Source organism: Tamandua tetradactyla, chromosome 2 (assembly GCF_023851605.1).
Source record: "Tamandua tetradactyla isolate mTamTet1 chromosome 2, mTamTet1.pri, whole genome shotgun sequence".
NCBI classification, from domain to species: domain Eukaryota; kingdom Metazoa; phylum Chordata; class Mammalia; order Pilosa; family Myrmecophagidae; genus Tamandua; species Tamandua tetradactyla.
In genome coordinates, this window is record NC_135328.1 from 29,765,618 (window position 1) to 29,791,215 (window position 25,598).

The following is a 25,598-nucleotide window of genomic DNA, read 5'->3' on the forward strand; positions in this document are numbered from 1 at the left end:
CACCATGGCCTGCCCTGCTGTGGTCTTGAAAGAAGCAAAGGAGGACACAGGCATGGGAAAGGAAAGAAGGGGTGGGGGAGGGGAAGAGAAGTGCATGGGAAACCAAGTGTCATTGTGTGAAACGTTGATGGAGGTTGTAAAACAGGGAAGAGATTCCAAATTCTATGGGTGCCTCCACCAATGGAGAATGCCTTGTTGCCCTGGTACCCTTTCAGGCATACAATTATTGCTTTATTGTTAATGCTTTCACTATTTTTTTTCGGAAGAATTTTTTCTCTTCTGATACTTGAACAAAAGATTATTTTCTCATAACTTGTAATTAAAATTGGTTTGTCTATCCCACACATCTTCCAAATAGAGTAAATAAATTAATGAATGCCATTTTATAAGCACATAATTTGAGGTATGGTAGAATGAACATTAGATTGGGAGCCAGGAGACATAAGTCTTAAATGCTGTTCTACAGCTAATGTGATCTCTAGGGAGTCAATTAACCTCTCTGACATTGATTTGCTCATGTTTATAATGACAGAGATGTTGGAATGGCTGGAAAAGATGATTTCTAATCTGATACCAGGGCTAATGTTCTGTAATTCATTAAATTATACTAGACTGATAGTAATTATACTAGACTGATAAGTAAAATAAGTACTGCTTTCTTTAGCTCTCTAATAATATTTCAAGTGTCATTTATAATTTGAATCCTATCCAGTCATATGCTTTGTGGCTCCACTATGGAAGCTGTTGTCATTGTCTTAAGACTCTCAAGGTAGTATATTGATGTTTCCTAGGAAAATCAGAGGATTGAGAATTTTCCATATGATTTTAATAATTACTCCTACTTTATGAAAGCAGTAATGAAGTAAAAGGAAAGTCATATGCTTTTAAAACATTCAGTTTTCAAAAGGCTATATGAATTGAGACCTGAAAGAAGCACACTGATTCTCTGTTGGTGCTCAGGAGTAATTAGACAGTGGATGGTTTGAGTTAGTTTTGGTTTTACTGAGTAGACCTCCCAAGTTACCCTTTCAAGTTGTGACTCACAAAAAGCAGAAGGTGAAACAGGTCCATTTGCCTGGGATTCTAAAACAGGAATAGAACAAACTAATAGTAACTTCCCTTCGGGAAGAAAGCACAAGTACATCCGTAGTTCTTATGGTCCGAGACAGTAAGTTGTTCTGACAGCCAAGTTTTGTTCTCCAGAACGCCACCAAGTCCAAAATGAAATTGAGATAGCCTTGCCCACACTGACACAAATCACAGGAAATAGAGGCAAGTTCAAGCATTTACTGTTATTAAAACAGCAAACCAGATAGGTTATTGAGTCCAAGAATACAGAAGAAATCCACAGCTCTGATATAATTTTTAGTGGACTGTACAGAAAGGAATGCAGAGCTGGGAGATATTTGGCGCAGAATTAAGGCATTTGAACAGTGACTTTTCTTTAACAATGGCATGGGTATTTTAAAAGATGTGAATGCTTTTTTCTTACCTCTGCGAACATACAAGTAAACTAAAACCCTTCATACTTAGAGCCAAAGAACAAGAGAAAGTCAAGCAGAATGCCCAAAGTAATTAAGAAATATTTTGCTCTCTTCCTTTGAAAGCATCATTAATTTTTCATGGATATTGGTACTCCCAGATAAACTTCTTGAGTGAGTAGTAATATTGTTTTTGATTTACAATATTATAAATAATAGTTTGGTGTGAGTCAAATAGAGCTTGCATTTTCAAAAGAAAACATCCTTATATTTTTAAAGCAGATTTATCCAAAATTGTACCAATATTTCAGTTATTTTGGCATTCAAATAAAAATGTAGAAAAATTGCATCTATTCCTTGCCTTAGCCAATAAATTTAGCTCTTGCAAAAGTTTTTAAAATTTTAATCTTTTTAATCTATTAGAGGAATTTTGTAAAATATTAGCCAAATCATCTATGTTGAAGATTGCATTTCTGAATTTTTTAAAGGGGAAGCCCACCTATATTTTACATCTATATTTCTAAGCAGCATTTTTGGTAAAAAAATTACATGAGCTCTGGAATCTTTTTATCTTACTGTGTAAACTTGGGCATGTTCCTTAAGCTCTTGGTGCTTCAAAGAGTTTCTTCATCACAGTAGAGGATATTGATAGTTTGGAGGAGGGTTTAATAAGACAATTTTGCAAAGCAGTTAGTCTTGTACAATGTAAGTTCAGAATAAATGTTGCAGTGCTTGTTATGTTACCTAATTTTTAGGGGGGAAAGTGCTTAATCTTACGCCTAGCTCAAAAAGAGTGCTTTGATGTTTGCTTGTTCTTTACTCAGTATTTGAAATGTGGTCAAAAGAGAGGTCAGGTCAGTGATTTGTCAAGGGCTTCACAGCATATTAGGAACAGATTTGAAGATTCCCATGACCTGAACTGAAGGCTGACATGATACACTTCTCAGCACTTTTTTTTACCAAAGCTCTTAGAAGGATGCCAACCTGAATAGTCTATGCTATACGTATAGCCATCCAATCTTTCTGATGATACCAGTATTATCCTGGAAGTATTCTAAAACCAATTACTTAGTTTCTTTTCTGTCTATTTTATTTCCATATAAAGATATATTACATTAAAAGCAAAAGTTGCAGATAAACTGTGAAAGCAATAGAATGCTTGGTGAACTTCACAAAGCAGCCACCTTACCCCCACGTAAAGTAAATGCTTTACTACAAACTGTGGGACCCTTAACATGGCAGCTTTTGTCTTGAGAGGGAAGGAATGAAACACCTGATAACCCAAAGCTGGATTACTAATCATTATTTTTGTTTAAATTCCTCTAGTGTCAGGAAAACAACTATTTTCTAATGTGGCCCACTAAAAGAGTTAAAGCCTAACAGTATCTGACACACTGTCTGAAATATAATCATCACAAAACATACTAGTTCCTTGCTCCCCTTAGCTTTAGGAAAGCTTTGGCTGTTGTAAATTACTTCATTATACTGAGCCAAAATTTGCCTTACAGTTGCTTAAGCCTAGACATACTTTCTAAGACTTATTCAGAATGTCTAAGCTTTTTCAATATAAAACCCATCAAATATTTGAAGACAACCTCCCGACTGTCCATCTGTATCTTCACTTCAATCAAATGCCTCTAATTCCTTGAGTTGTCCCTTATTGATTCAGCTAGATTTTAAGGCCTAAAACCATGACTATTGTTCTTTGAACACAATAGACATTGCTTTTGTACTTCCTATAATGTATTACCCAAAACTGAACCCAATCCTCTGGTTATAGTCTAAACTAATTTGAGATTATCACCTTTCTTGATCCTATATGGATTAAGAAACCAAATAGCTTCTACATTTTTAATAGCATTATCATGCTATCAATTTCTATTAGGCTAACCCAAGTCATTATCCCAAATTTTCTTAAACTGATCTGCTACCAAGACCTGGTTTTCCTATCCAGATTTACGTATCAGGTTTTTTAACCTGGGTAATGGAGACTCTTTTATACCTGAGTGACCATGGAATGTGATAAGTGGCGCAAGGGTTTGGGGGGCGCAGGACAGGAAAGGACCTTGAGCTGGGGCCTGGGGGAGGGAAGGAGCCTGTTTCGATAGGAGAAAATCTTGAACTGTTGGTCTGGGTATCAGTGGGGAGTTTCTGGGCCAGGTGGGGTAGGGCGATAAGTAGAATGTTCCATGGCACGGCCTGCGTTATTTTGTCTCCTGTTTCAGGTTCAAACCTATCACTATTATTCCTTTTCCTATGATGTACAGACCAGACTAATACAACCCTGTGAATATGGACCCCCCGGAGCCACACCATAACAGTTCCACAAGAAACTTGCAGGAATGCTTTGCAAAATAGGCCAGTTGAGACAAGAAGCCCTCTGAGACATCTTACTATGCTTAGGTCAAATTATGATGAAGTATCACATTACCTATAACTGGGGATAGAGTCCATCAAGATAGCATTTAATAATGTATTAATGAGATATAAAAATATGGCACAGATCTACACTGTTTGCCATCATCAAAGAGTGGTTACACACATGAACTCAGGTGTGAATTAGGATGGCTGTTTGCTATAGTTTCCTGTTCTTCCACCTCCTTTTGACCTCATTAATTCAGAAAGGCCAAACACCACACACAAAACAGAGAACTGTTTATCTAGCTCCTTCAGGTCAGTCTGCCGGGGGGACTTGGAGAAAATGGTGTATTTATGTAAATACAAGCAATAGTCACCTCAATTAAATGCTCTGTTTTGCCTGCGGACACCTGCCTTAAAGCTCACAGTGATCATCTAAACCCTTTCCTTTGATCTTTCAAACCTGAGGGGGGAAAGATCAAAATGGAGGGCAGAGAATTGTTTTTATTTTTAGATCATCAAAAATACTAAACTGTTGGTCAGGATGATCCCTGAAGAAAGAAAAACAAATTCAAACTATGACTAACAAGGCCTGCTGTGCATGAGTCACAGCCTCTGGAAGCAGGAGGAAAAGCATTTAAGAGTCATATCATCACCAACCAACGAGCAGAGTGACTTGCTGGTCTGTTTGCTGAACTGTTTCAACACCTGGATGAAGTCCAGGAGAAGGGAGGTCAGGCAGCTTAAAAATTGCTTCTCTTTCCTACCAAAGGATGTCTTCAGTGACCTTGGGGAGGTGTTTAGGAATGATTTTCTTAGGTGTGAACATGAAAAGAGTGGGAATTTAGGCAGCCTCTGGGGGATTACTTCTTTCTAAATTGTCTCCAAGGCATAGTACAGACCTCCTTCTTGAAGGAGGGAACTGACTTTGCAATAGAGGGAAAGAACTTTTCTACGGATTTCACTTCTACAAGGTGCAAAGGGATTGCATTTATAAACAAAGTATATTCCTAGCATAAAGCATGTTGACTGAGCGTAGAGGTCGGGATCTTTGGTTTTTTTTACTCGTTGTTGTTTTGTACTCAAATTTAGGGTCTCCAAAACTGTATTTCAAACTGTTTTGTTCTTTTGATCTAACGTGAACACATATCCATAGCAAGTGGCAGCTCCGATAAATATGATAATCAGGAAATCAGTTTGAATCCCCAACTGAGGGGGTCTCTTAGACATATTGCTCTTCTTTGCTTTGTCAATTTCTTCCAGGGTCCAGGCTGCTTATTTGGGGAAAATACCACAATACTTGGATCTGACCTAGAAAGTTTCCCTAGTTAAGATAAATTGGGTGCTTACCTAAACCAATTCTTACATAAAGATTAAGACTAGTAGTAAAGATAGAGAACAATAAGACAAAGAAATGAATTATTTTGAACTTCACTGCCTAATTGCTACAGAGATGCTTCAGGAGCAGCCAGCCACCAGCAGCAGTGGGAAGAAAGCATCGTGTTCCCTCTCGCTTGCTAATCTAAACATGCAAATCCTCCCTCAGGCAAAACAGTAAAATAACTGGCTCCCAATTTCTCATTCCCAGCCTGATTCCCTAATATTGCACAGTGGAATATCTTACAAGGCAACCAAAAGCAGGTCACTGTGGGACCCACCTCTTTTTTTCCAAGAGACTGAGTCCTGGATCTCCATTTCACTCAAATTGCCCTCAAGCTGGCATCATTTTTCCCTAAAATAGGCAGTGATAGTTAAAGGTTAATTATTGAAAAGATGGCATAGTGTTTAAGAAAACTGAAAAATCATCATTTGGAAAAAGCCCACCACTTAACCAATGACATTTATTTCACTCATCATTGGTTGGTTTGTTGAGTTTATGGTTGTTACTGTTCTTGTTTTTAAATGGCTCTTTATTTGTTCTCTCTTCTGGACCAGGGAAGACAGTATATCATAATGACTAAAAGCCCAGGCTTTGGTGTCAGACAAGCCTGGCTTCAAATTCTAAGTCTAACCTAATAGAACGTGCCAGAGAGTTGTCTTTACCGCAGAGTGAGAATAATGATGACTAATAAACCAGCATGTATGTAAATTAATCTGGCAACTTAATATTGCATTGATTTTCTGACTGTTCAAGAACATTTCATTTTCTACTTTAAGTAGACAAGCATGATCTTTGTCAAGCCTCAGAAATAGAATTGCCCCCAACCATTTTTCTTGGTAACCATTCATCTACCTGATAAGCATTTGTGGGCAACTGAACAGGAGTGATGAAAATAGATCCAGAAATCTGCAACCCCTCATTGAATGTCCCTATCTTCAGGGCCTAGAGGGTCCATCTTGGACTATCTATACACTATCTTTCATGCCTTGCACTAGTTATTGCTATATCACTAACCACCCCAAAACTCAGTGCCTTAAAACAACCACAATTTATTCATGCTCACAAGCCTATGGGTCATCTGGGTAGTTTTGCTGATTTAAGCCAGGCTTGACTGATCTTGGATGGTGTAGCTGCTGTGATTACCAGACTGATGCTGGTTGCTGGTTGGTCTAGGATGGTGTTTTAGTTTCCTTGGCTGCTCAAGCAAATATTGTGCAATGGGTCGGCTTAAACAATGGGAATTTATTCGCTCACAGTTTGAGGCTAAAAGAAAGTCCAAATCAAGGAGTTATCAAGGTGATGCCTTCTCTCCAAAGACTAGCATTCTGCGGCTGGCTGTTGGTAATCCTTGGACCTTGGCTCCTATGTTACATGGCAAGGCACATGGCAGCCTCTCCTGGCCTCTCTGTTCTCTTCTAGTTTCCACTGACTTTTGCCTTCTTATTGTCCATGGCTTTCTTTCTCTGTGTGTCTAAATTTCATTCTGTTTATAAAGGACTCCAGTAACAGGATTAAGATTCATTCTGAATGAGGTGGGTCACACCTTAACTGAAGTAACCTCATTATAGGGTCCTACTTATAATGGAGTCACACCCACAGGAACAGATTAAGTTTAAGAACATGTTTTCAGGAGTACATATAGAAGCTGTCACCTATTTGTTTGATAGTTATTTCTGGCTCTCAGCTGGGACAGGGCAGTTAACTGGGCCATATGCCTTCAGCAGGCTAATTCTGACTTATTCACGGTTTCCAAAAGCAGTAAGAAAACAAGCCCCAAATATACAAGAGTTTTTCAGGTCCCTGCCTGGGTCATTCCAAAATATATTACAAGGCCAATCCAGACTCAATGAGTGGAGATAGATGCTATCTCTTGAGGGTGAAGCTACAAAATTACATTACAAGGGCATAGACAGAGAGGTAGGGAGTGAAAAATTTGTGACTATTTTTACAATCTACCACATGCCTTTATCATAATCCTAATGCTTTTCCCTTTAAGTCTAGTGATGCCATATATTGGGAAAACCTCAACCTAATTCTATCTTCTGTTTTCTCCTATTCTACCAGGTTTCTTCTGGGTCCATTCAAGAAAGTGTGAAAGACAGAGTGATTGACTCAAAACTGAAGCTTTTTATTACCAAGCCAGGACTCTACACATGCATAGCTACCAATAAGCATGGAGAGAAATTTAGTACTGCAAAGGCTGCGGCCACTATCAGTATAGCAGGTAGGATGGCCCTTCACATCCGCCTTGCTCTGAGGGAGGGTGGGAGTTGGCCCTATTCCACAACATCTTGCATTAGGAATATCTCCCTTTCCTTCCATATCTCACTCCGTTCTACTTTGGACTATTTTATCCTTCATGGGAACACTCCAAGAGTTGACCCAGATATTGATTTTGATTGATTTGTTACCTTGAAAACTAAATCCTCAAATACCTCTCCAAGCAATGGGGAAGAGCTTCCAGGTCCTCCTCTCTCTCTCCTTTTCTCTCTTCTTCTCCTTCTCCCTATTTATTTCCCTCCCTCCCCTTTCTCGTCCTCTCCTCCTCCACCACCACTTTTTCTCCCTCTTAAGCCCCTGTTCACATTCTTTCCTTCTTTCTCTGGGTTAAACAAATTTTCCAAGGCTCTCAAAGACTAAGTTGGCAGGTATCTAACATGGTTGTGCCAATTTCTGCATGGCTGTTTCTTGAGGACAATTTTACTTATGAGCATGTAATCAATCTTTTTGGTCTTTCCCTTTCCTGTTTTATTCTAGTGATAGCAGTACTTCCAGGTGTTTTCAAGAAAAAGGGCTGACACATGGATTTCTAGGATATTTATATTGAGTTATAAAGGTTTATTTTTAAAATGCAAATGTCCTAAAGGCTTCTGAGAACATTTATAGAATTCCTAGAGATATAAATAATCCCTGTATCAGGAAATGCCAGGCACGTTATATTTGTAGCATGCCTACTGCCCAAGGGTCAGCAGAGAGGTGCTTGGCCTGACATGTTAGACAAGCACCGGTAGAACCTGTGTCCAGGGCCAGCTCCCCAGAGCCAGCAATTTCTTCTTAGTGTTCCACTTCTTTGATATTCCCTGATGGGAACCTTCCAGTAAAGTCTGTATTTTTAAAGATGATGAGGAGAGAGGCCACAGAGAAACACATAGGAAACTTTGGGCATAGTCGGCCCTCTGAGGCTCCCTTTTCCCTTCTCCTCCAGCGTTACAACTACCTAAAGTTTCTTATGACATCACATCAGTTATCCTAGAACTGTCACTGGTGGACAATCATTTCTCCAAGAGAGTAGAGAAACTCCTAAAAGAAAATTCAACTCAATTTAACATATAATTATAAAACTATTACAAATTACATAGCACTTTGCTGTTTTACATACATAATATGCCAGATGCATGCCACTGTGGTAAGTAGAATAAAGGATGCCAATCTAAATAACAAAAAGTCCCTGTCCTCCAAGAACTCAATCTCCAGGGAACTCAGTCAGCCCTGTATCTGACAGTACAGACTATTTGCTATTGCAGAAGCACAGATAAAGGGCAACCACATAATACAGACATGGGGACTTTGAGGGAATCCTTGGGAAAGAGCTGCCATTTGAGCAGGAGACATGGATATGTGATGAAAATGTCAAAATGTGTTTAGAAAGCAGCAAGTCACTGGCAAGGCTAGAGTATGATGGAGACTGGAAGTGAACCTAGGATTGGGAAGAAAGGTTTGAAAGAGGATCACTAGCAAGTTTATAAAGAGACTGGGTAGTTTGAATGTATCTTTGATCAATGGAAATCATCTAATTATTTTAGAGAAGACAAGTGATATGCTCAGATATATTCTTCAGCAAATTAAAAGATGTTGGGAGATCAAAAGGCTGCGAGACATGGCAACCAGTTAGGAGGCTCTTCTAAGAGTCCAGAAAAAAATGAAGGTCTGGAACAGCAGCAACAGGTACAGAGAGAAGAACAGAGATGCACAGATCTGTCAGGATAGAAAAGGCAAGATTTGCAAGTATTCGAATGTGGCAGTGGGGTGGAAGAATGAGTTAAAATGTATATAAAATTGTTAGGTATCTGTTTTAGTTTGTTAATGCTGCTAGAGATGGAATATAACAGAAATGTGCTGACTTTTTTTGGGGGGGGGTGCATGGTCTGGGAATCGAACCCAGGTCTCCCACAGGAAAGGCGAGCATTCTACCACTGAACCATCCATGTGTTGGCTTTTATATAAAGGGAATTTATTAAGTTACAACTTTACAGTTCCAAGGCCGTAAAAAAAGTCCAAACTAAGGCATCCGGAGGAAGATACCTTGACTCAAGAAAGGTAGATGGTGTCCAGAACACATCTGACAGCTGGGAATGCAAATGGCTGGTGTCTGCTGGTCCTTTAGCTTCTGATTTCAAACAGCATCTCAGTGGGAGTTTTCTTTCTGCATCTCCAAATGTCTCTGTCTGTGTTGGCTCTGAACTTTTTCCAAAATGGTTTCCTCTTAAAGGACTCCAGTAAGTTGATAATGACCCACTTAAATGGGTGGAGGTACATCTCCATGGAAACCACCAAATCAAAAGATCCCACCCACAATTGGATGAGTCACATCTCTATGGAAACAATTTACTCAAAAAGGTCCCACGCAAACAACAGGTCTGCCCCCACAAGATTGAATTAGAATAAAGAACATGGCTTTTCTGGGATACATCAAAGCCTCAAAACAGCAAGGTATCTAAGACAAACAATAACAGATTAAAACAAACAAACCATGAAATGAGAAGGTCCAGGAAATGAATTACCTGGAATTATTCTAGTCTCATCTTATACTTTACTAAATATTAGGTCAAGATCCAATGTTAAATAAATAAATATAGGCTTATATAATCTCTATATATTTACATTATACATACGCACTCATGTGTATGTGTACATACAAAACATAAATATATTTATGAAGAAAGACAGAGAGAACATTTGTATATGAATATTCAAATGCCCAAGAAAATGAACTGACCTAGTCAAGTTTAACCTACACCTCCACTGGGCAGAGGAGAAAAATTAATGTTGCTGTTCTTATGAGAGTCTCATTTCAGATAACTATTCAGTTTTTCAAAGATCAATCCCTTGCCATTGCTCTTCCTCCTCCCTCCTCCCCTTGAGGACAAGGGAGAAAGGGACTTGGATTCATTTGATGAAGTCCTCTGGATCCCCTGATCTCTGGTGCTGTCTGTAGCTGGTAAACTTGTGACTTCATCTCTTGGCCTTGTTAGGACACAGAGGTCCTTCCTGGCTGACTCAGTCCCTTCTGGAGCAGCCTAATCCCTCCTCAAGCCCCTGTCTAATGTAGACTCTGTAACCTCTGCAAAAAGTTCACCTTCTCTCTCCCTACTGTGGCCTTATGGTAGGACAGCTGAATTCCAACTCGGCTTCTTCCTTATCCCTCATGGGGCCTGAAGCAATTTCTGGATCACTGCCAAGCTACACAAAGTCCAAGAGTGATTCAGACCTACTAACTCAGTCCTGCTGTCTCACCAACTACATAATCCTACCATTTTTACACTGATATGACCATCCCATGTCAGAGTATGGAGGACTCCCCACCCCATACACACACACACACACACACACAGGGTGCTCCGTTTCTAGATTCCCAATTTAGAAATAGAAAAAAACTCCCTTTGCTTTGGGATTGAAAAAAAAAATCTACCTATACATCTCTGTTCTGGGATCTGGTTTCAGAGAAAGAAATGTATAAAATGAATATCTCAATTCCTAATTCCCCTACCTTCCTTCTTTCCACATACCATGCCAGAAGGAATGGGTAAGGGATACTGCTTTCATAGCTACTCATCAGAAATAGAAAGGTGGTTTGCCAGAAATATGCTTTGATGAATAAGGAGAGAAACCCAATAAAATTAGTATGTCTACCCTAACCAAAGGCAGAGCCATCCTATGGATGTAACCTCCAAGATGCTGAAAGGACTTCTGAGGATGACTGCTGTCATACCTTCATCCCTGTCCTCGCCCAAATGAGAATTTGATCAAACTCCATTAATAAATGGATTATACCAACAGAGGAAGCTGTAACCCTTAAATAATGATGATATAATCTGGTGGCAGAAAGAACCTTAAATTATGAGACAGGAAGCATAGGAAAACAATGGGCCAGGACACAGTGAGAATGGGGTGTGAGACATTGCAGACAGACCAGAGTGAGGCGAGGGGCAATGACCAAGGGCAGCTTAGCATCCATGGAAAATACTAGTAGAATTTGCTATCCCTCGGTTGGCATGTGACAGCAGAGAAGGCAAATGAGAAGAAATGACCTCAGTGGGAGCAACAATCACAGAGACTGGAATCGGAAATGACTTGACTTCAGTCAACTGGCCTTGTAGGCACCGATCACCTTTAGAGTGGGAGTAGGCTGGGGATCCTGGAAGTGAGGCTTGAAACCACTCAGGACAGGGGTGTATTTTCAATAGCCTGTGAGAAGTTGTCAAGGAACTGGAATAAAGGCAGGAACAGGCAGCCTAAGGAAGATGTGTTAGTTAGATTCAGTTGTCAACTTGGCCAGGTGAGCATACCTAGTTCTGTTGCTGCAGACACAAACCAATGGTACGTGAATCTCATCTGTTGCCAATTACATCTGCAGTCAGCTAGGAGGCGTGTCTGCTGCAATAAGTGACGTTTGACTTAATTGACTGGTGCTTAAATGAGAGAACGCAACGTAGCACAGCTAAGCAGCTCAGCATTCCTCATCTCAGCACTAGTAGCTCAGCCCAGGCCTTTGGAGATGCAGGAAGAAGTCACCCCGGGGAAAGTTGTTGGAACCCAGGGGCCTGGAGAGAAGACCAGCAGAGACCATCCTGTGCCTTCCACGTAAGAAAGAACCTCAGGGGAAAGTTAGCTGCCTTTCCTCTGAAGAACCAACAAAATAAATCCCCTTTTATTAAAAGCCAATCCGTCTCTGGTGTGTTGCATTCCGGCAGCTAGAAAACTGAAACAGAAGAGGTTAACGTATAATTAGGACTCGGGACCGTGCCGTGCTCTCTTCAGCACAGCATGAGCTATGCTGCCATATAGAGAATAACAGGATTGCCCAATGTTGCGCATAAAGAAATGAGAGCTGTTCGTCAAAACTGAAAAAAATAGGAGAAGATTATCTAATGAGGGTGTCTCATGAGTGCAATTGAATAAGAGTGCTCAACCTCCATGAGGCATCTGCCATTTTTCTTCCTCTCTTCAATCTGTTCTTTTCAGCTAAACCTACAAAATGTCTCGTGAAGTTCTCTCTGTCATCACTGAGGAAATTCTCTCTCACCCCTGGAGTATTCTCTGGACCAATACTCCAGGGAAATGAGGCCACTCTGATGAAAAAGGGATTCAAGGAGTCACTTTAATTCAGAATTATTTCAAAGAAGTATGGGCTTATGCTGCCCAGAACGTGGGGGTGGCATCTGCTATCTCCTTTTCTATTTCCAGCCCCTCTCCTTTGGTCTGCCATTGAGCTGGCCAGAGGTCCAGAGCTTCATATCTGACATGATTTCTCTCCTTGCCTTTCTATCAATTCTTACCCCAAACTCTCTCTCACTCAGCCCTCCCAGCCTCCCCTAGTGTTCTGTAGTCAACAGCCCCCTTTGTCACATTCCTCGTGTTTCACGTTACTCAGTTTGTTTATGTACTCATCCCAGCAGGAAAACTGGAAGTGGAAAAAGCTGGCCTAGCATTTAGGATTATGTCTAATGATATTTCTAGTGTTTGAACGATAACAAAAAGTAAAGATCAGCCTTCGTTTTCCCCAAACCCTTCCATGTGCATACCCAAATCCGTATGCATTGTTTGAGAAACGTGCTATACTTCTTTCCCACATTTACATTTGCTCTTTGTCATCAAAAGGAGTCAGAAAACCTTTTGGAACCTCTCACTATGAACCAGGAAGTTGCATTTTCCCTCCAGCCACAACGCTGAAAGGCTCGAGTTACATTTTAAACTCACCAGGATGCCCGGGATTTGGCAAGATGCCTTCTCTTTGTCATCAGATTCCTTGGCCCTGTGGCAGGGTAGCAAGTCAGACCATGATCCCTGTAATAAGCACAGTCCTGGAACAGCCAGAGGCCATCAAAATAGACCCAGGGCTTCAGAAGAGGAAAGTGCACGTTTGTATTTCCCCTTCTCAATGGCTCTAATAGTCCTTCAGAGGAGAGCGAGGTCCAGAGTTCCTTCTGTGCTTCCCCAGCCCCAGAGGGCAGGGAAGAGTCAGCAGTCACGCTCTCCCCTTAGGGAAGCCCCTTCAGGGTCTTCTTTGGGCTGACTTCAGAATCTGGAGGTTCTGGTCACTGAATTTAAAACAGCAATGAATGTATGTAACATAATCAAAAATGGGTAGGAGGTAAAGCCTGACCTGGTAGCACTGGGGTCCCCCAGCCCTCTGCCCACAGATGGACCGCAGAGTTCTAGTTTCTGTATTTCAAGAGAATTGATGTTTTGTACTATTACAGAACATAAAATAGAACTCTGAGTCAGATTTCCTCGCCCATCTAACCAGCTGAATGTAGCACCAGACCACAGGTTCTCTCTCATATCTGACGGCTACACTCCCTCTCCCTGCCAATGTTGGAGATGACGGTGAGCCACGTGGTAATGTCACAGGACACAAAATCCCCTTTACCACTCACAACTTCAACCCAGATAGGTAGTTATTCTTATAAAACAAAACAGATACCGGCCCCTGGCACTTCATGGTAGCTTAGTCAGGTTTTAAATTGATTAAAAACCTTTTTTTGCTTTTTAATACAAGGGAAAAGAATAAATGAGTACCAGCCAGTAGCCACACTAAATTGCTACCAGCTATTCTGCAGTTAGGCATAAAAAGGCGAATGTTCTTTTTACAGTCATGCAGCTTTCTTATATTAGAGTACAGGGAGGCAAAGCTTTATGGACTTTGCCAGATAATTTTAAGGACGCTGTAAACACTGGTGACTGTTGGAAAGTTTTAGAATTTTTGAAAGTCTAATTTTTTTTTTTTTTTTTTTTTTTTTTTTTTTTTTTTTTTAAAGGAAAGACAGAGAGAAGGAAGGAAGGAAGGAAGGAAGGAAGGAAGGAAGAAAGGGAAACATTTTTAAACATTTTCTTGTTTTATTGTATTCTGTTTCTCCGTTTTTGTTACATGGGCTGGGGCCGGGGATCGAACCGAGGTCCTCCGGCATAGCAGGCAAGCACTTTGCCCGCTGAGCCACCGCGGCCCGCCCCTGAAAGTCTAATTTTAAGACCAAAAAAACATGTTTATAATTGCAAGGCTCTTGGAAACCCCCACCCCAACCAACCCCGAAAACGAAAGTGTGTCTGGAGAAGTTTTTGTAAGAAACAAAGGGAAGTCCAGTGAATCTGGGCATCCTCTGATTTCTCTTAATATTCTTGGGACTTTTAACAACACGTTCAATTAACAACACATTTCTTTGTTTACTCATCCTTGAAAGAAAAGCCTATCTAAGCTTTTTATCTCCTCCCAAGTACGATGGCTGGACTCTCTTTGGCACAGGTTTGTCTTCGTACTATCAAATTCTCCTTTCACATCTTTAAGTGAGAGGTCTTTCATAGTCCCTTCAACATTCAATAGGTCTCCCTGTTCAACCACTATTAGAATTTGCCTTTAGGCATCCAAGCTATAAACCATTTGATCAGGAAGAATTTCCTAAAGGTTCCCTTCCATCTGTTCCATCTGCACAGTGGCAGCATTACCACGAAGTTTGAAGCATGTAGGTGTCCCTTTCCCCAGAGTTCAGCGGTGCCATAGAGTTTTGCCCATCCTATTTCACATGAGTTTGTAATCTTAATTGGTATCTAAAATGGATATGCATCCCAGCATCTTTGAGGAGGCAAAGGGGTCCCTGAAGGCCTCTCTTCCCGTCCATCGCCCCTAAAATTTAAATTCCAACTCTAATTTATAATTTGTGGACAGCACTGGCAATATCCCTTAGAGGATAAAAATGACAATCCCACAGCCTAACCTGCTTATCTCAACAGAGAGGGTATCTACTAGATTTTTTTTTCAGAATGAGGAAATCTACTAGATTTTTTTTTTTTTTTTTAGAATGAAAATAGTTATAAAATCTATGCTATTGATTCAGCTATTGCCTGGCAACTTTTCTGACAATTGGGGTCCTATGAAAATTGAGCACATCTTGATATTTTCTGCATTGTCACTATTCTGAACGTTACCAGGAAAGTATCCTAAAAGAGTCAGCTATGAGGATTGGGCTTCTACCTCTAAGCAAAGCAACTCATGTGGGGAGGGACAAAATTCTGAAGCTCATTACTAGCTGAAGTCTTGACCTATATCAGAAGTTTAAGGACAATGTCCATTGTGGGGTACAGATTACACTGGAATGACTCACAAATTAAAAAGGTACTAGAGAGGGTGGAGAGTACCTAACAGTCTAAACCTGAAGGGTACACAGAGAAAATGGTTTTATTTTTCTCCAATCATTGGGGATTTGGGGGAATTACATTTTGTGGAATCTCCCTTTTCTTCTGGGGAGCAAATCTTTTGCAAGTTCTTATGCAGATTCTATCATTTCCATGTAATGTTTAGAAATAAAAAATCACAATCTGACCTAGTTCAGAATTCCAGGCTTTTATCTAATTTAAATTTTACTGACTTCACTCACCTCACTGCTAACCAGCCTTCCCTTCCAGTAACCTGGAAGGGAGAGGCAACTCGCTCTGTTGCATGTACACCCACACTCAACCCTTCCTCCTTTGCTTTTCTAAATTCTACTAGTGGGTTGAAGGGGAGGAGAACTGACAGAGAAGAGTGCAAAGGGCTTTTCTTTAACAGGCGCCATTTTGTTCCTTTCTCTATTGTTGCTATGCCTCTGACTAATAATACTACTAAAAATGACAAAGTGTGTTCCCAATGCCAGTGCTTTAGATATATGAATTTTCTTAATCCCAACAATCCAATGAGGAAGCTACTTTTATTTTTCCCATTTTACAGATAAAGAACCCGAAGCACAGAGGGCTGCCCAAGTACACTCAGAGCTAATATTCAAACCCAGCAGGTGCCTGAGTGAAGGCTTTGAATACTAAGCTTAGGCTATTAATGTCTGTGCTGCAGACATCTAAACCCTGGTTCTCTCATGGGACCTGTGAGTTCTCTGGGGAGTCCTTCAGAGACTCTCCAGTGGACAGTTCCCTAATATGGCTTCACCTCTCATAACCCCTAGCAATTGGTCTCAATCCCTACGGTCTCTTCCTGTTGGCATCCTCTTGCCTGGTGGCCAAAAATCAACTAAGTTCTTGAGAACTCAGTTAACCTCCCACGGTGCCCGTTTAGCTCACAGGAAAGTAGATCCCTGTCACTCTTATTGGTGGAGAGCACCCGTGCTCACCCCCTCTCTCTGCCCTGCTGTCTCTCTGTAGTTCTTTCACCCCCTTCCCTGCTCAGATGGAAACAGCAAGAAAAATATGAACTCCTCAGCCTCAGTGCGCATCTCACTGGGTGGTATCATGTCTGCAATGCCAACATCCCCTCTTGTCACCAGCGCCCTCTGTTGGCTGGGAGGGGTATGGAGAAAGCTGAAGTTCTCTTCCTCTCACTGGCCAATAATTCAGGATTTCTATTTTCATTCCTATCAAACTTTTATACACCAGGGCCAGACCTGGAGCAGGGCATGCCTTCAGGCTGGGAAGATACACAGAACCAGCTCAGCCAGCACATTGTAATACTATCAAATGTGCCTGTTAGTGCAGCAATTGGCCCTCTTAGCAGAAACAGGAAACTTTTCAGGAACTTAAAGATTAGAGATATCACATCCAAACTGTCTTTTCCAACTCATAGGATGGAAATGTACTAATTTTTTTTTTCTTTTCTCCTTTAATTCGTTTCCTGTGGGGACTTCCTTTCCGGTTAATAGAGTGGAGGTAAGATATTTAGTAATCCTACTGATGTTTCCTTTTTTTGTTTGTTTGTTTGCCATGCCATTTATTGAGTGTTGCTATTTGCGGATACTGTGACATTTTAGAAACTTTCTAATTCCTAATGCTTTGAATACTCTTAAATGATGATGATGATTATGATGAAGATTATGATGGGTAACTTGGAAACTATGTGCCGGACACAGTGCTAAGAGCTTCACATGTATTGTTTACATTTATCCTAAACACAACCCAATGAAATAGGTACTATCATCGCTATTTTACCAAAAAGAAACAAAGAGAGAACTGGAGAGGATGAGGGTCTTACACCAGCCAGTCAATGATGGGGCTGGAAGAGGAACCCAGAACTGCCTCCCAAGCCCTCCCTAATAGCTGTGTCCTGTGGATAAGATGGGATCACCTGGTAACCAAACATTTTGCAACTTGCAGTGTTTTATTGGCAGTAATTTAGTCAAGTTGATGTTCATAAAAAGTTTCATGACACAAGTGTGAAGACTGTTTTTATCTATTTTTATAAACAAGGAAATTGAGATTCAGGATGGTTAATTAACAACAATGGCAATAACGATAACAGAGACTAAGCTTTGTGGTCCCTTTATGAGTATCACTTTTTTCATTTTAACCTTCCACCAATGATTATTATCCCCGTTTTGCACATGAGGAGTCTGCTGCACCAAGGGATACTCAGGCAGAGGCTAGCAAACTACCAACTTCCATCTGAGCTCCAGCAGATGGACTCAAGAACTCAGACTTGTAACTACCCCACTAAACTAAACCCCACTTAGCAGAGTACCTGAAAAGGATCTAGAACCCCAGTCATTAATTATAAAAGAGATCTAGAACCTCAGGCATTGATTCCAATTCCATAAGAATGAATGGGATGATACAGGGAACAAAATAATTCATTATATAAGAACATTTGGTTGATTCTCAATTTTATCCCAATCCATATAGTTTTGATACATTCATTTACCTAATAAAAAGTTAGAGACTTAGATGGATATCACATTTCTAAGAAACAGACCTCTGACACTTAAGGACTCTAGAATGAAGTGAAATACCTAATGAAGAAATGTATGGCATTAATATAAAAGTTAAATTAAAATACAGCCCACTGACAGAAGAGATTTTACCTTCCATTCACACACTGTCAGCACTCCTGCCCTACCTGTGCACATGGCATTTTTAAATCACCTACTCTACTGCTGGCACTGTATTAGAAAGTAGAGCAACCAAATAAATCTTATATTTTTCCTGCCTCCAAGGAATTTACATTTTACTAGGAGACACACACATACACATACACACACAAATATTAACTCCAAGCAACATAATGACGGAAACATAAAATTTCCAAAGGACTCAAAGATCATATACATGCAAATAAATGCAAATAAGAATGGTGAACTCAAGTAAGTGCTAACTAAAGAGCAACTGGGGACCATTTTTCACTCGTGAAAAACAAGCGCTCTCAAACTCTACTGGCGTAGAAAAAATTGCTATAACCTTCCTAGAGTGCAGTTTAGCAATGTTTATTATGAACTTGACTAGTTACACCTATTGAATGAATAAATCCACTTTTTGTAATTTGTTGTAAGGAAATAATAAGAGTTATCAACAACAATATTCAAAAGATATTTTGAAAAATAACAGGCAAATGTTTATAGTATCAGTCTAAGTAAAAATGCAGGATATAAAAAGTCATTTTTAGAGTTTTTATTTTATAGAGTTATGGTATAATTATAATTATATTTTATATAAGATTAGAAGATATATCTATATAAACAAAATATATAAAATGTTTTAAATTTCTCTATATGACTAGTATAATTAATTTTCAAATGTTTAAAAATTCTGAAATCTTTACTCCACTCCCTATTAACACAATAAACAGGTATTGATTTGAAGCAGAAGAAACACAAGAGGTATTTTGGAGAGGAACACGTGTCCTTCTCCTTAGACACATTGTGTTTGATATTTCAGAAAAATGACATTTGATCTGTGCCTAGGAGTAGGGCTCCACAAACTTTTCCTGTAAAGGGCCAGATATTAAATACATTCAGCTCTGTGGCCCACACAGTCTTAGTTGCAACTGCTCAGCTCTGCCAATGCAGTGCAAAAGCAGCCACGGACAATACATGAATGAACGGACAAGGCTCCGTTCCCATAAAGCTTTACTTACGGACATTGAAATTTGAATTTCATCTAAATTCTTAGTTTTGGGTGTTTTCTAACCATTTAAAAATGCAAATGCCATTCTTAGCTCACAGGCTGGACAGAAGGAGGCAGTGGGCTGCATATGGCCTCTGGGTCTTATTTGCTGACCCCCTAAGAGAATGAATAACAGAGACACTAGTCATGAAAGAATAAGAACAATTCCAATTTGCTCTGAGATTGGAGGTAGCAGAGAAGCTCCGGTCATTACAGGTGGTGGGAAAATTCATGGGGCCATGAGATAGATGGCTGCTCTAAGGGAAGATTTGTCTGTACTACCTGAGAGGTATGGCTTTTAGGTGTGCCTCCCAGAGGAAGAGAGGATAGGAACTTGAGGTGCTTCCTGTGGAGTAGAGGGGTTATCATAAATCCAGATGTGCCACAGCTGGTCATCTGGACATGCCCTTGGACAGGGTCTTGTGTTCAAAGGGAGTAGACACTTCCCTCATAGAAACTGAAGATGACATTTAAAAATGTCCGGCTGAATGTGATATATACAACTTAAATTAGAAAGAAATACCAGTAAATGGTACATGAGAAGTTTTTCAAAATTCCATTTTACCAAAAAGAGCTGTCTAGGGACTTCCGGAGAAGATGGCGGCTTAGTAAGACGCGCGGATCTTAGTTTCTCCTCCAGAACAGCTACTAGGGGAGTAGAAACGATACAGAACAGCTCCCAAAGCCACGACAGAGATAAAAAAGACAGCATACCCCATCCTGGAACGGCTGGCTGGCTGAGAGAACCCACTCTGGTGAGATCGCCGAGGGGTGCGGGCTTCACCGGGCGGGGCGGCAAGCGGCCGGAGTCACTCCCTTCCCCCTTCCCGGGCCGGCTGGGAGAATTGGACAGGCGGTCCCCTAAAACCGCGGCGGCTGGTGCCAACACCATGCGCGGCCCCCCGGACCAACTGAGAGAATTGGATCGGAAATTCCCAGATCACGGAGAACGGTGACGGGCGGGGGGGGCCCTTCCAAACCCGTGACTCCCCGGGAACGGTGCACACTCCCGGGCGGGCCGCTGCGGCTGGCGCCCTCCCACCACACTTGGCGCCCCGGGCCGACTAGGAAATTCGGACGGGCGCTTTCCCGGGCTACGGCGGCCAGCGACCCTCCCCGCGCTCGGACCCCGGGCCGGCTGGCACTCTTCCAAGCCGCTTCAGCTAGCGAACCTCCCGGACGGCGAGAGTTTTCCAAAGTTAAAGAACCCACAGCACCTTTTACTGGTGGGACCCGCAGACAAACGTGTCCCACGAGCGCCACCTACTGGGCAGGATAAAAAAAAAACAGAACCCAGAGATTTCACAGAAAAATCTTCCAAACTTTTAGATCCAACACCCAGGGAAATCTGTCTAAATGTGCAGACGCCAGCAGAAGTTAACGGATCACACTCAAAAAATTGAAAATATGGCCCAGTCAAAGGAACAAACCAATAGTTCAAATGAGATACAGGAGCTGAGACAACTAATGCTGAATATACGAACAGAAATGGAAAACCTCTTCAAAAACGAAATTGATAAATTGAGGGAGGACATGAAGAAGACATGGGCTGAACATAAAGAAGAAATAGAAAAACTGAAAAAACAAATCACAGAACTTATGGAAGTGAAGGACAAAGTAGAAAAGATGGGAAAAACAATGGATACCTACAATGATAGATTCAAAGAGACAGAAGATAGAATTAGTGATTTGGAGGATGGAACATCTGAATTCCAAAAACAAACAGAAACTATCGGGAAAAGAATGGAAAAATTTGAACAGGGTATCAGGGAACTCAAGGACAATATGAAGCGCACAAATATACGTGTTGTGGGTGTCCCAGAAGGAGAAGAGAAGGGAAAAGGAGGAGAAAAACTAATGGAAGAAATTATCACTGAAAATTTCCCAACTCTTATGAAAGACCTGAAATTACAGATCCAAGAAGTACAGCGCACACCAAAGAGATTAGACCCAAATAGGCATTCTCCAAGACACTTACTAGTTAGAATGTCAGAGGTCAAAGAGAAAGAGAGGATCTTGAAAGCAGCAAGAGAAAAACAATCCATCACATACAAGGGAAACCCAATAAGACTATGTGTAGATTTCTCAGCAGAAACCATGGAAGCTAGAAGACAGTGGGATGATATATTTAAATTACTAAAAGAAAAAAACTGCCAACCAAGACTTCTATATCCAGCAAAATTGTCCTTCAAAAATGAGGGAGAAATTAAAACATTCTCAGACAAAAAGTCACTGAGAGAATTTGTGACCAAGAGACCAGCTCTGCAAGAAATACTAAAGGGAGTACTAGAGTCAGATACGAAAAGACAGAAGAGAGAGGTATGGAGAAGAGTGTAGAAAGAAGGAAAATTAGATATGATATATATAATACAAAAGGCAAAATGGTAGAGGAAAGTATTACCCAAACAGTCACAACACTAAATGTTAATGGACTGAATTCCCCAATCAAAAGACATAGACTGGCAGACTGGATTAAAAAACAGGATCCTTCTATATGCTGTCTACAGGAAACACATCTTAGAACCAAAGATAAACATAGGTTGAAAGTGAAAGGTTGGGAAAAGATATTTCATGCAAATAACAACCAGAAAAGAGCAGGAGTAGCTATACTAATATCCAACAAATTAGACTTCAAATGTAAAACAGTTAAAAGAGACAAAGAAGGACACTATATACTAATAAAAGGAACAATTAAACAAGAAGACATAACAATCATAAATATTTACGCACCGAACCAGAATGCCCCAAAATACGTGAGGAATACACTGCAAACACTGAAAAGGGAAATAGACACAAATACCATAATAGTTGGAGACTTCAATTCCCCACTCTCATCAATGGACAGAACATCTAGACAGAGGATCAATAAAGAAATAGAGAATCTGAATATTACTATAAATGAGCTAGACTTAACAGACATTTATAGGACATTACATCCCACAACAGCAGGATACAACTTTTTCTCAAGTGCTCATGGATCATTCTCAAAGATAGACCATATGCTGGGTCACAAAGCAAGTCTTAACAAATTTAAAAAGATTGAAATCATACACAACACTTTCTCGGATCATAAAGGAATGAAGTTGGAAATCAATAATAGGCGGAGTGCCAGAAAATTCACAAATACGTGGAGGCTCAATAACACACTCTTAAACAACGAGTGGGTCAAAGAAGAAATTGCAAGAGAAATTAGTAAATACCTCGAGGCGAATGAAAATGAAAATACAACATATCAAAACTTACGGGATGCAGCAAAGGCAGTGCTAAGAGGGAAATTTATTGCCCTAAATACCTATATCAGAAAAGAAGAAAAGGCAAAAATGCAGGAATTAACTGTTCACTTGGAATAACTGGAGAAAGAACAGCAAACTAATCCCAAAGCAAGCAAAAGAAAAGAAATAACAAAGATCAGAGCAGAAATAAATGAAATTGAAAACATGAAAACAATAGAGAAAATCAATAAGACCAGAAGTTGGTTCTATGAGAAAATCAATAAGATTGATGGGCCCTTATCAAGATTGACAAAAAGAAGACGACAGAGGACACAAATAAATAAGATCAGAAATGGAAGAGGAGACATAACTACTGACCTCACAGAAATAAAGGAGGTAATAACAGGATACTATGAACAACTTTACGCCAATAAATACAACAATTTAGATTAAATGGATGGGTTCCTGGAAAGACATGAACAACCAACTTTGACTCAAGAAGACATAGATGACCTCAACAAACCAATCACAAGTAAAGAAATTGAATTAGTCATTCAAAAGCTTCCTAAAAGGAAAAGTCCAGGACCAGATGGCTTCACATGTGAATTCTATCAAACATTCCAGAAAGAATTAGTACCAACTCTCCTCAAACTCTTCAAAAAAATTGAAGTAGAGGGAAAACTACCTAATTCATTCTATGAAGCCAACATCACCCTCATACCAAAACCAGGCAAAGATATTACAAAAAAAGAAAACTACAGACCAATCTCTCTAATGAATATAGATGCAAAAATCCTCAATAAAATACTAGCAAATCGTATCCAACAACACATTAAAAGAATTATACATCATGACCAAGTAGGATTCATCCCAGGTATGCAAGGATGGTTCAACATAAGAAAATCAATTAATGTAATACACCGTATCAACAAATCAAAGCAGAAAAATCACATGATCATCTCAATTGATGCAGAGAAGGCATTTGACAAGATTCAACATTCTTTCCTGTTGAAAACACTTCAAAAGATAGGAATACAAAGGAACTTCCCTAAAATGATAGAGGGAATATATGAAAAACCCACAGCTAATATCATCCTCAATGGAGAAAAATTGAAAACTTTCCCCCTAAGATCAGGAACAAGACAAGGATGTCCACTATCACCACTATTATTCAACATTGTGTTGGAGGTTCTAGCCAGAGCAATTAGACAGGAAAATGAAATACAAGGCATCAAAATTGGAAAGGAAGAAGTAAAACTATCACTGTTTGCAGACGATATGATACTATACGTCGAAAACCCGGAAAAATCCACAACAAAACTACTAGAGCTAATAAATGAGTACAGCAAAGTAGCAGGTTACAAGATCAACATTCAAAAATCTGTAGCATTTCTATACACTAGTAATGAACAAGCTGAGGGGAAAATCAAGAAACGAATCCCATTTACAATCGCAACTAAAAGAATAAAATACCTAGGAATAAATTTAACTAAAGAGACAAAAAACCTATATAAAGAAAACTACAAAAAACTGCTAAAAGAAATCACAGAAGACCTAAATAGATGGAAGGGCATACCGTGTTCATGGATTGGAAGACTAAATATAGTTAAGATGTCAATCCTACCTAAATTGATTTACAGATTCAATGCAATACCAATCAAAATCCCAACAACTTATTTTTCAGAAATAGAAAAATCAATAAGCAAATTTATCTGGAAGGGCAGTCTGCCCCGAATTGCTAAAAACATCTTGAGGAAAAAAAACGAAGCTGGAGGTCTCGCGCTGCCCGACTTTAAGGCATATTATGAAGCCACAGTGGTCAAAACAGCATGGTATTGGCATAAAGATAGATATATCGACCAATGGAATCGAATAGAGTGCTCAGATATAGACCCTCTCATCTATGGACATTTGATCTTTGATAAGGCAGTCAAGCCAACTCACCTGGGACAGAACAGTCTCTTCAATAAATGGTGCCTAGAGAACTGGATATCCATATGCAAAGAATGAAAGAAGACCCATGTCTCACACCCTATATAAAAGTTAACTCAAAATGGATCAAAGATCTAAACATTAGGTCTAAGACCATAAAATAGTTAGAGGAAAATGTTGGGAGATATCTTATGAACCTTACAACTGGAGGCAGTTTTATGGACCTTAAACCTAAAGCAAGAACACTGAAGAAGGAAATAAATAAATGGGAGCTCCTCAAAATTAAACACTTTTGTGCATCAAAGAACTTCATCAAGAAAGTAGAAAGACAGCCTACACAATGGGAGACAATATTTGGAAATGACATATCAGATAAAAGTCTAGTATCCAGAATTTATAAAGAGATTGTTCAACTCAACAACAAAAAGACAGCCAACCCAGTTACAAAATGGGAAAAAGACTTGAACAGACACCTCTCAGAAGAGGAAATACAAATGGCCAAAAGGCACATGAAGAGATGCTCAATGTCCCTGGCCATTAGAGAAATGCAAATCAAAACCACAATGAGATATCATCTCACACCCACCAGAATGGCCATTATCAACAAAACAGAAAATGACAAGTGCTGGAGAGGATGAGGAGAAAGAGGCACACTTATCCACTGTTGGTGGGAATGTCAAATGGTGCAACCACTGTGGAAGGCAGTTTGGCGGTTCCTCAAAAAGCTGAATATAGAATTGCCATACGACCCAGCAATACCATTGGGAATCTACTCAAAGGACTTAAGGGCAAAGACACAAACGGACATTTGCACACCAATGTTTATAGCAGCGTTATTTACAATTGCAAAGAGATGGAAACAGCCAAAATCTCCATCAACAGAAGAGTGGCTAAACAAACTGTGATATATACATACGATGGAATATTATGCAGCTTTAAGACAGGATAAACTTATGAAGCATGTAATAACATGGATGGACCTAGAGAACATTATGCTGAGTGAGTCTAGCCAAAAACTAAAGGACAAATACTGTATGGTCCCACAGATGTGAACGGACATTCGAGAATAAATTTGGAATATGTCATTGGTAACAGAGTCCAGCA

General features: G+C 40.0%; 1 protein-coding gene and 1 long non-coding RNA gene across 3 annotated transcripts in view; one reads left to right on the forward strand and one right to left on the reverse strand.

Moving 5' to 3' along the window:
• MUSK (muscle associated receptor tyrosine kinase) overlaps nt 1-25,598 on the forward strand; it is a 113,913-nt gene that overhangs the window by 58,934 nt on the left and 29,381 nt on the right. For both annotated transcript variants that reach the window (XM_077141665.1, XM_077141673.1), the window contains 2 exons: nt 7,285-7,444; nt 17,118-17,124. In XM_077141665.1, coding sequence (XP_076997780.1) covers nt 7,285-7,444; nt 17,118-17,124 — 167 coding nt within the window. The remainder of the gene's footprint in view (nt 1-7,284; nt 7,445-17,117; nt 17,125-25,598) is intronic.
• Nucleotides 1-25,598, reverse strand: part of LOC143667442 (uncharacterized) — a 71,276-nt gene that overhangs the window by 18,823 nt on the left and 26,855 nt on the right. The gene's annotated exons all lie outside the window — the stretch shown is intronic.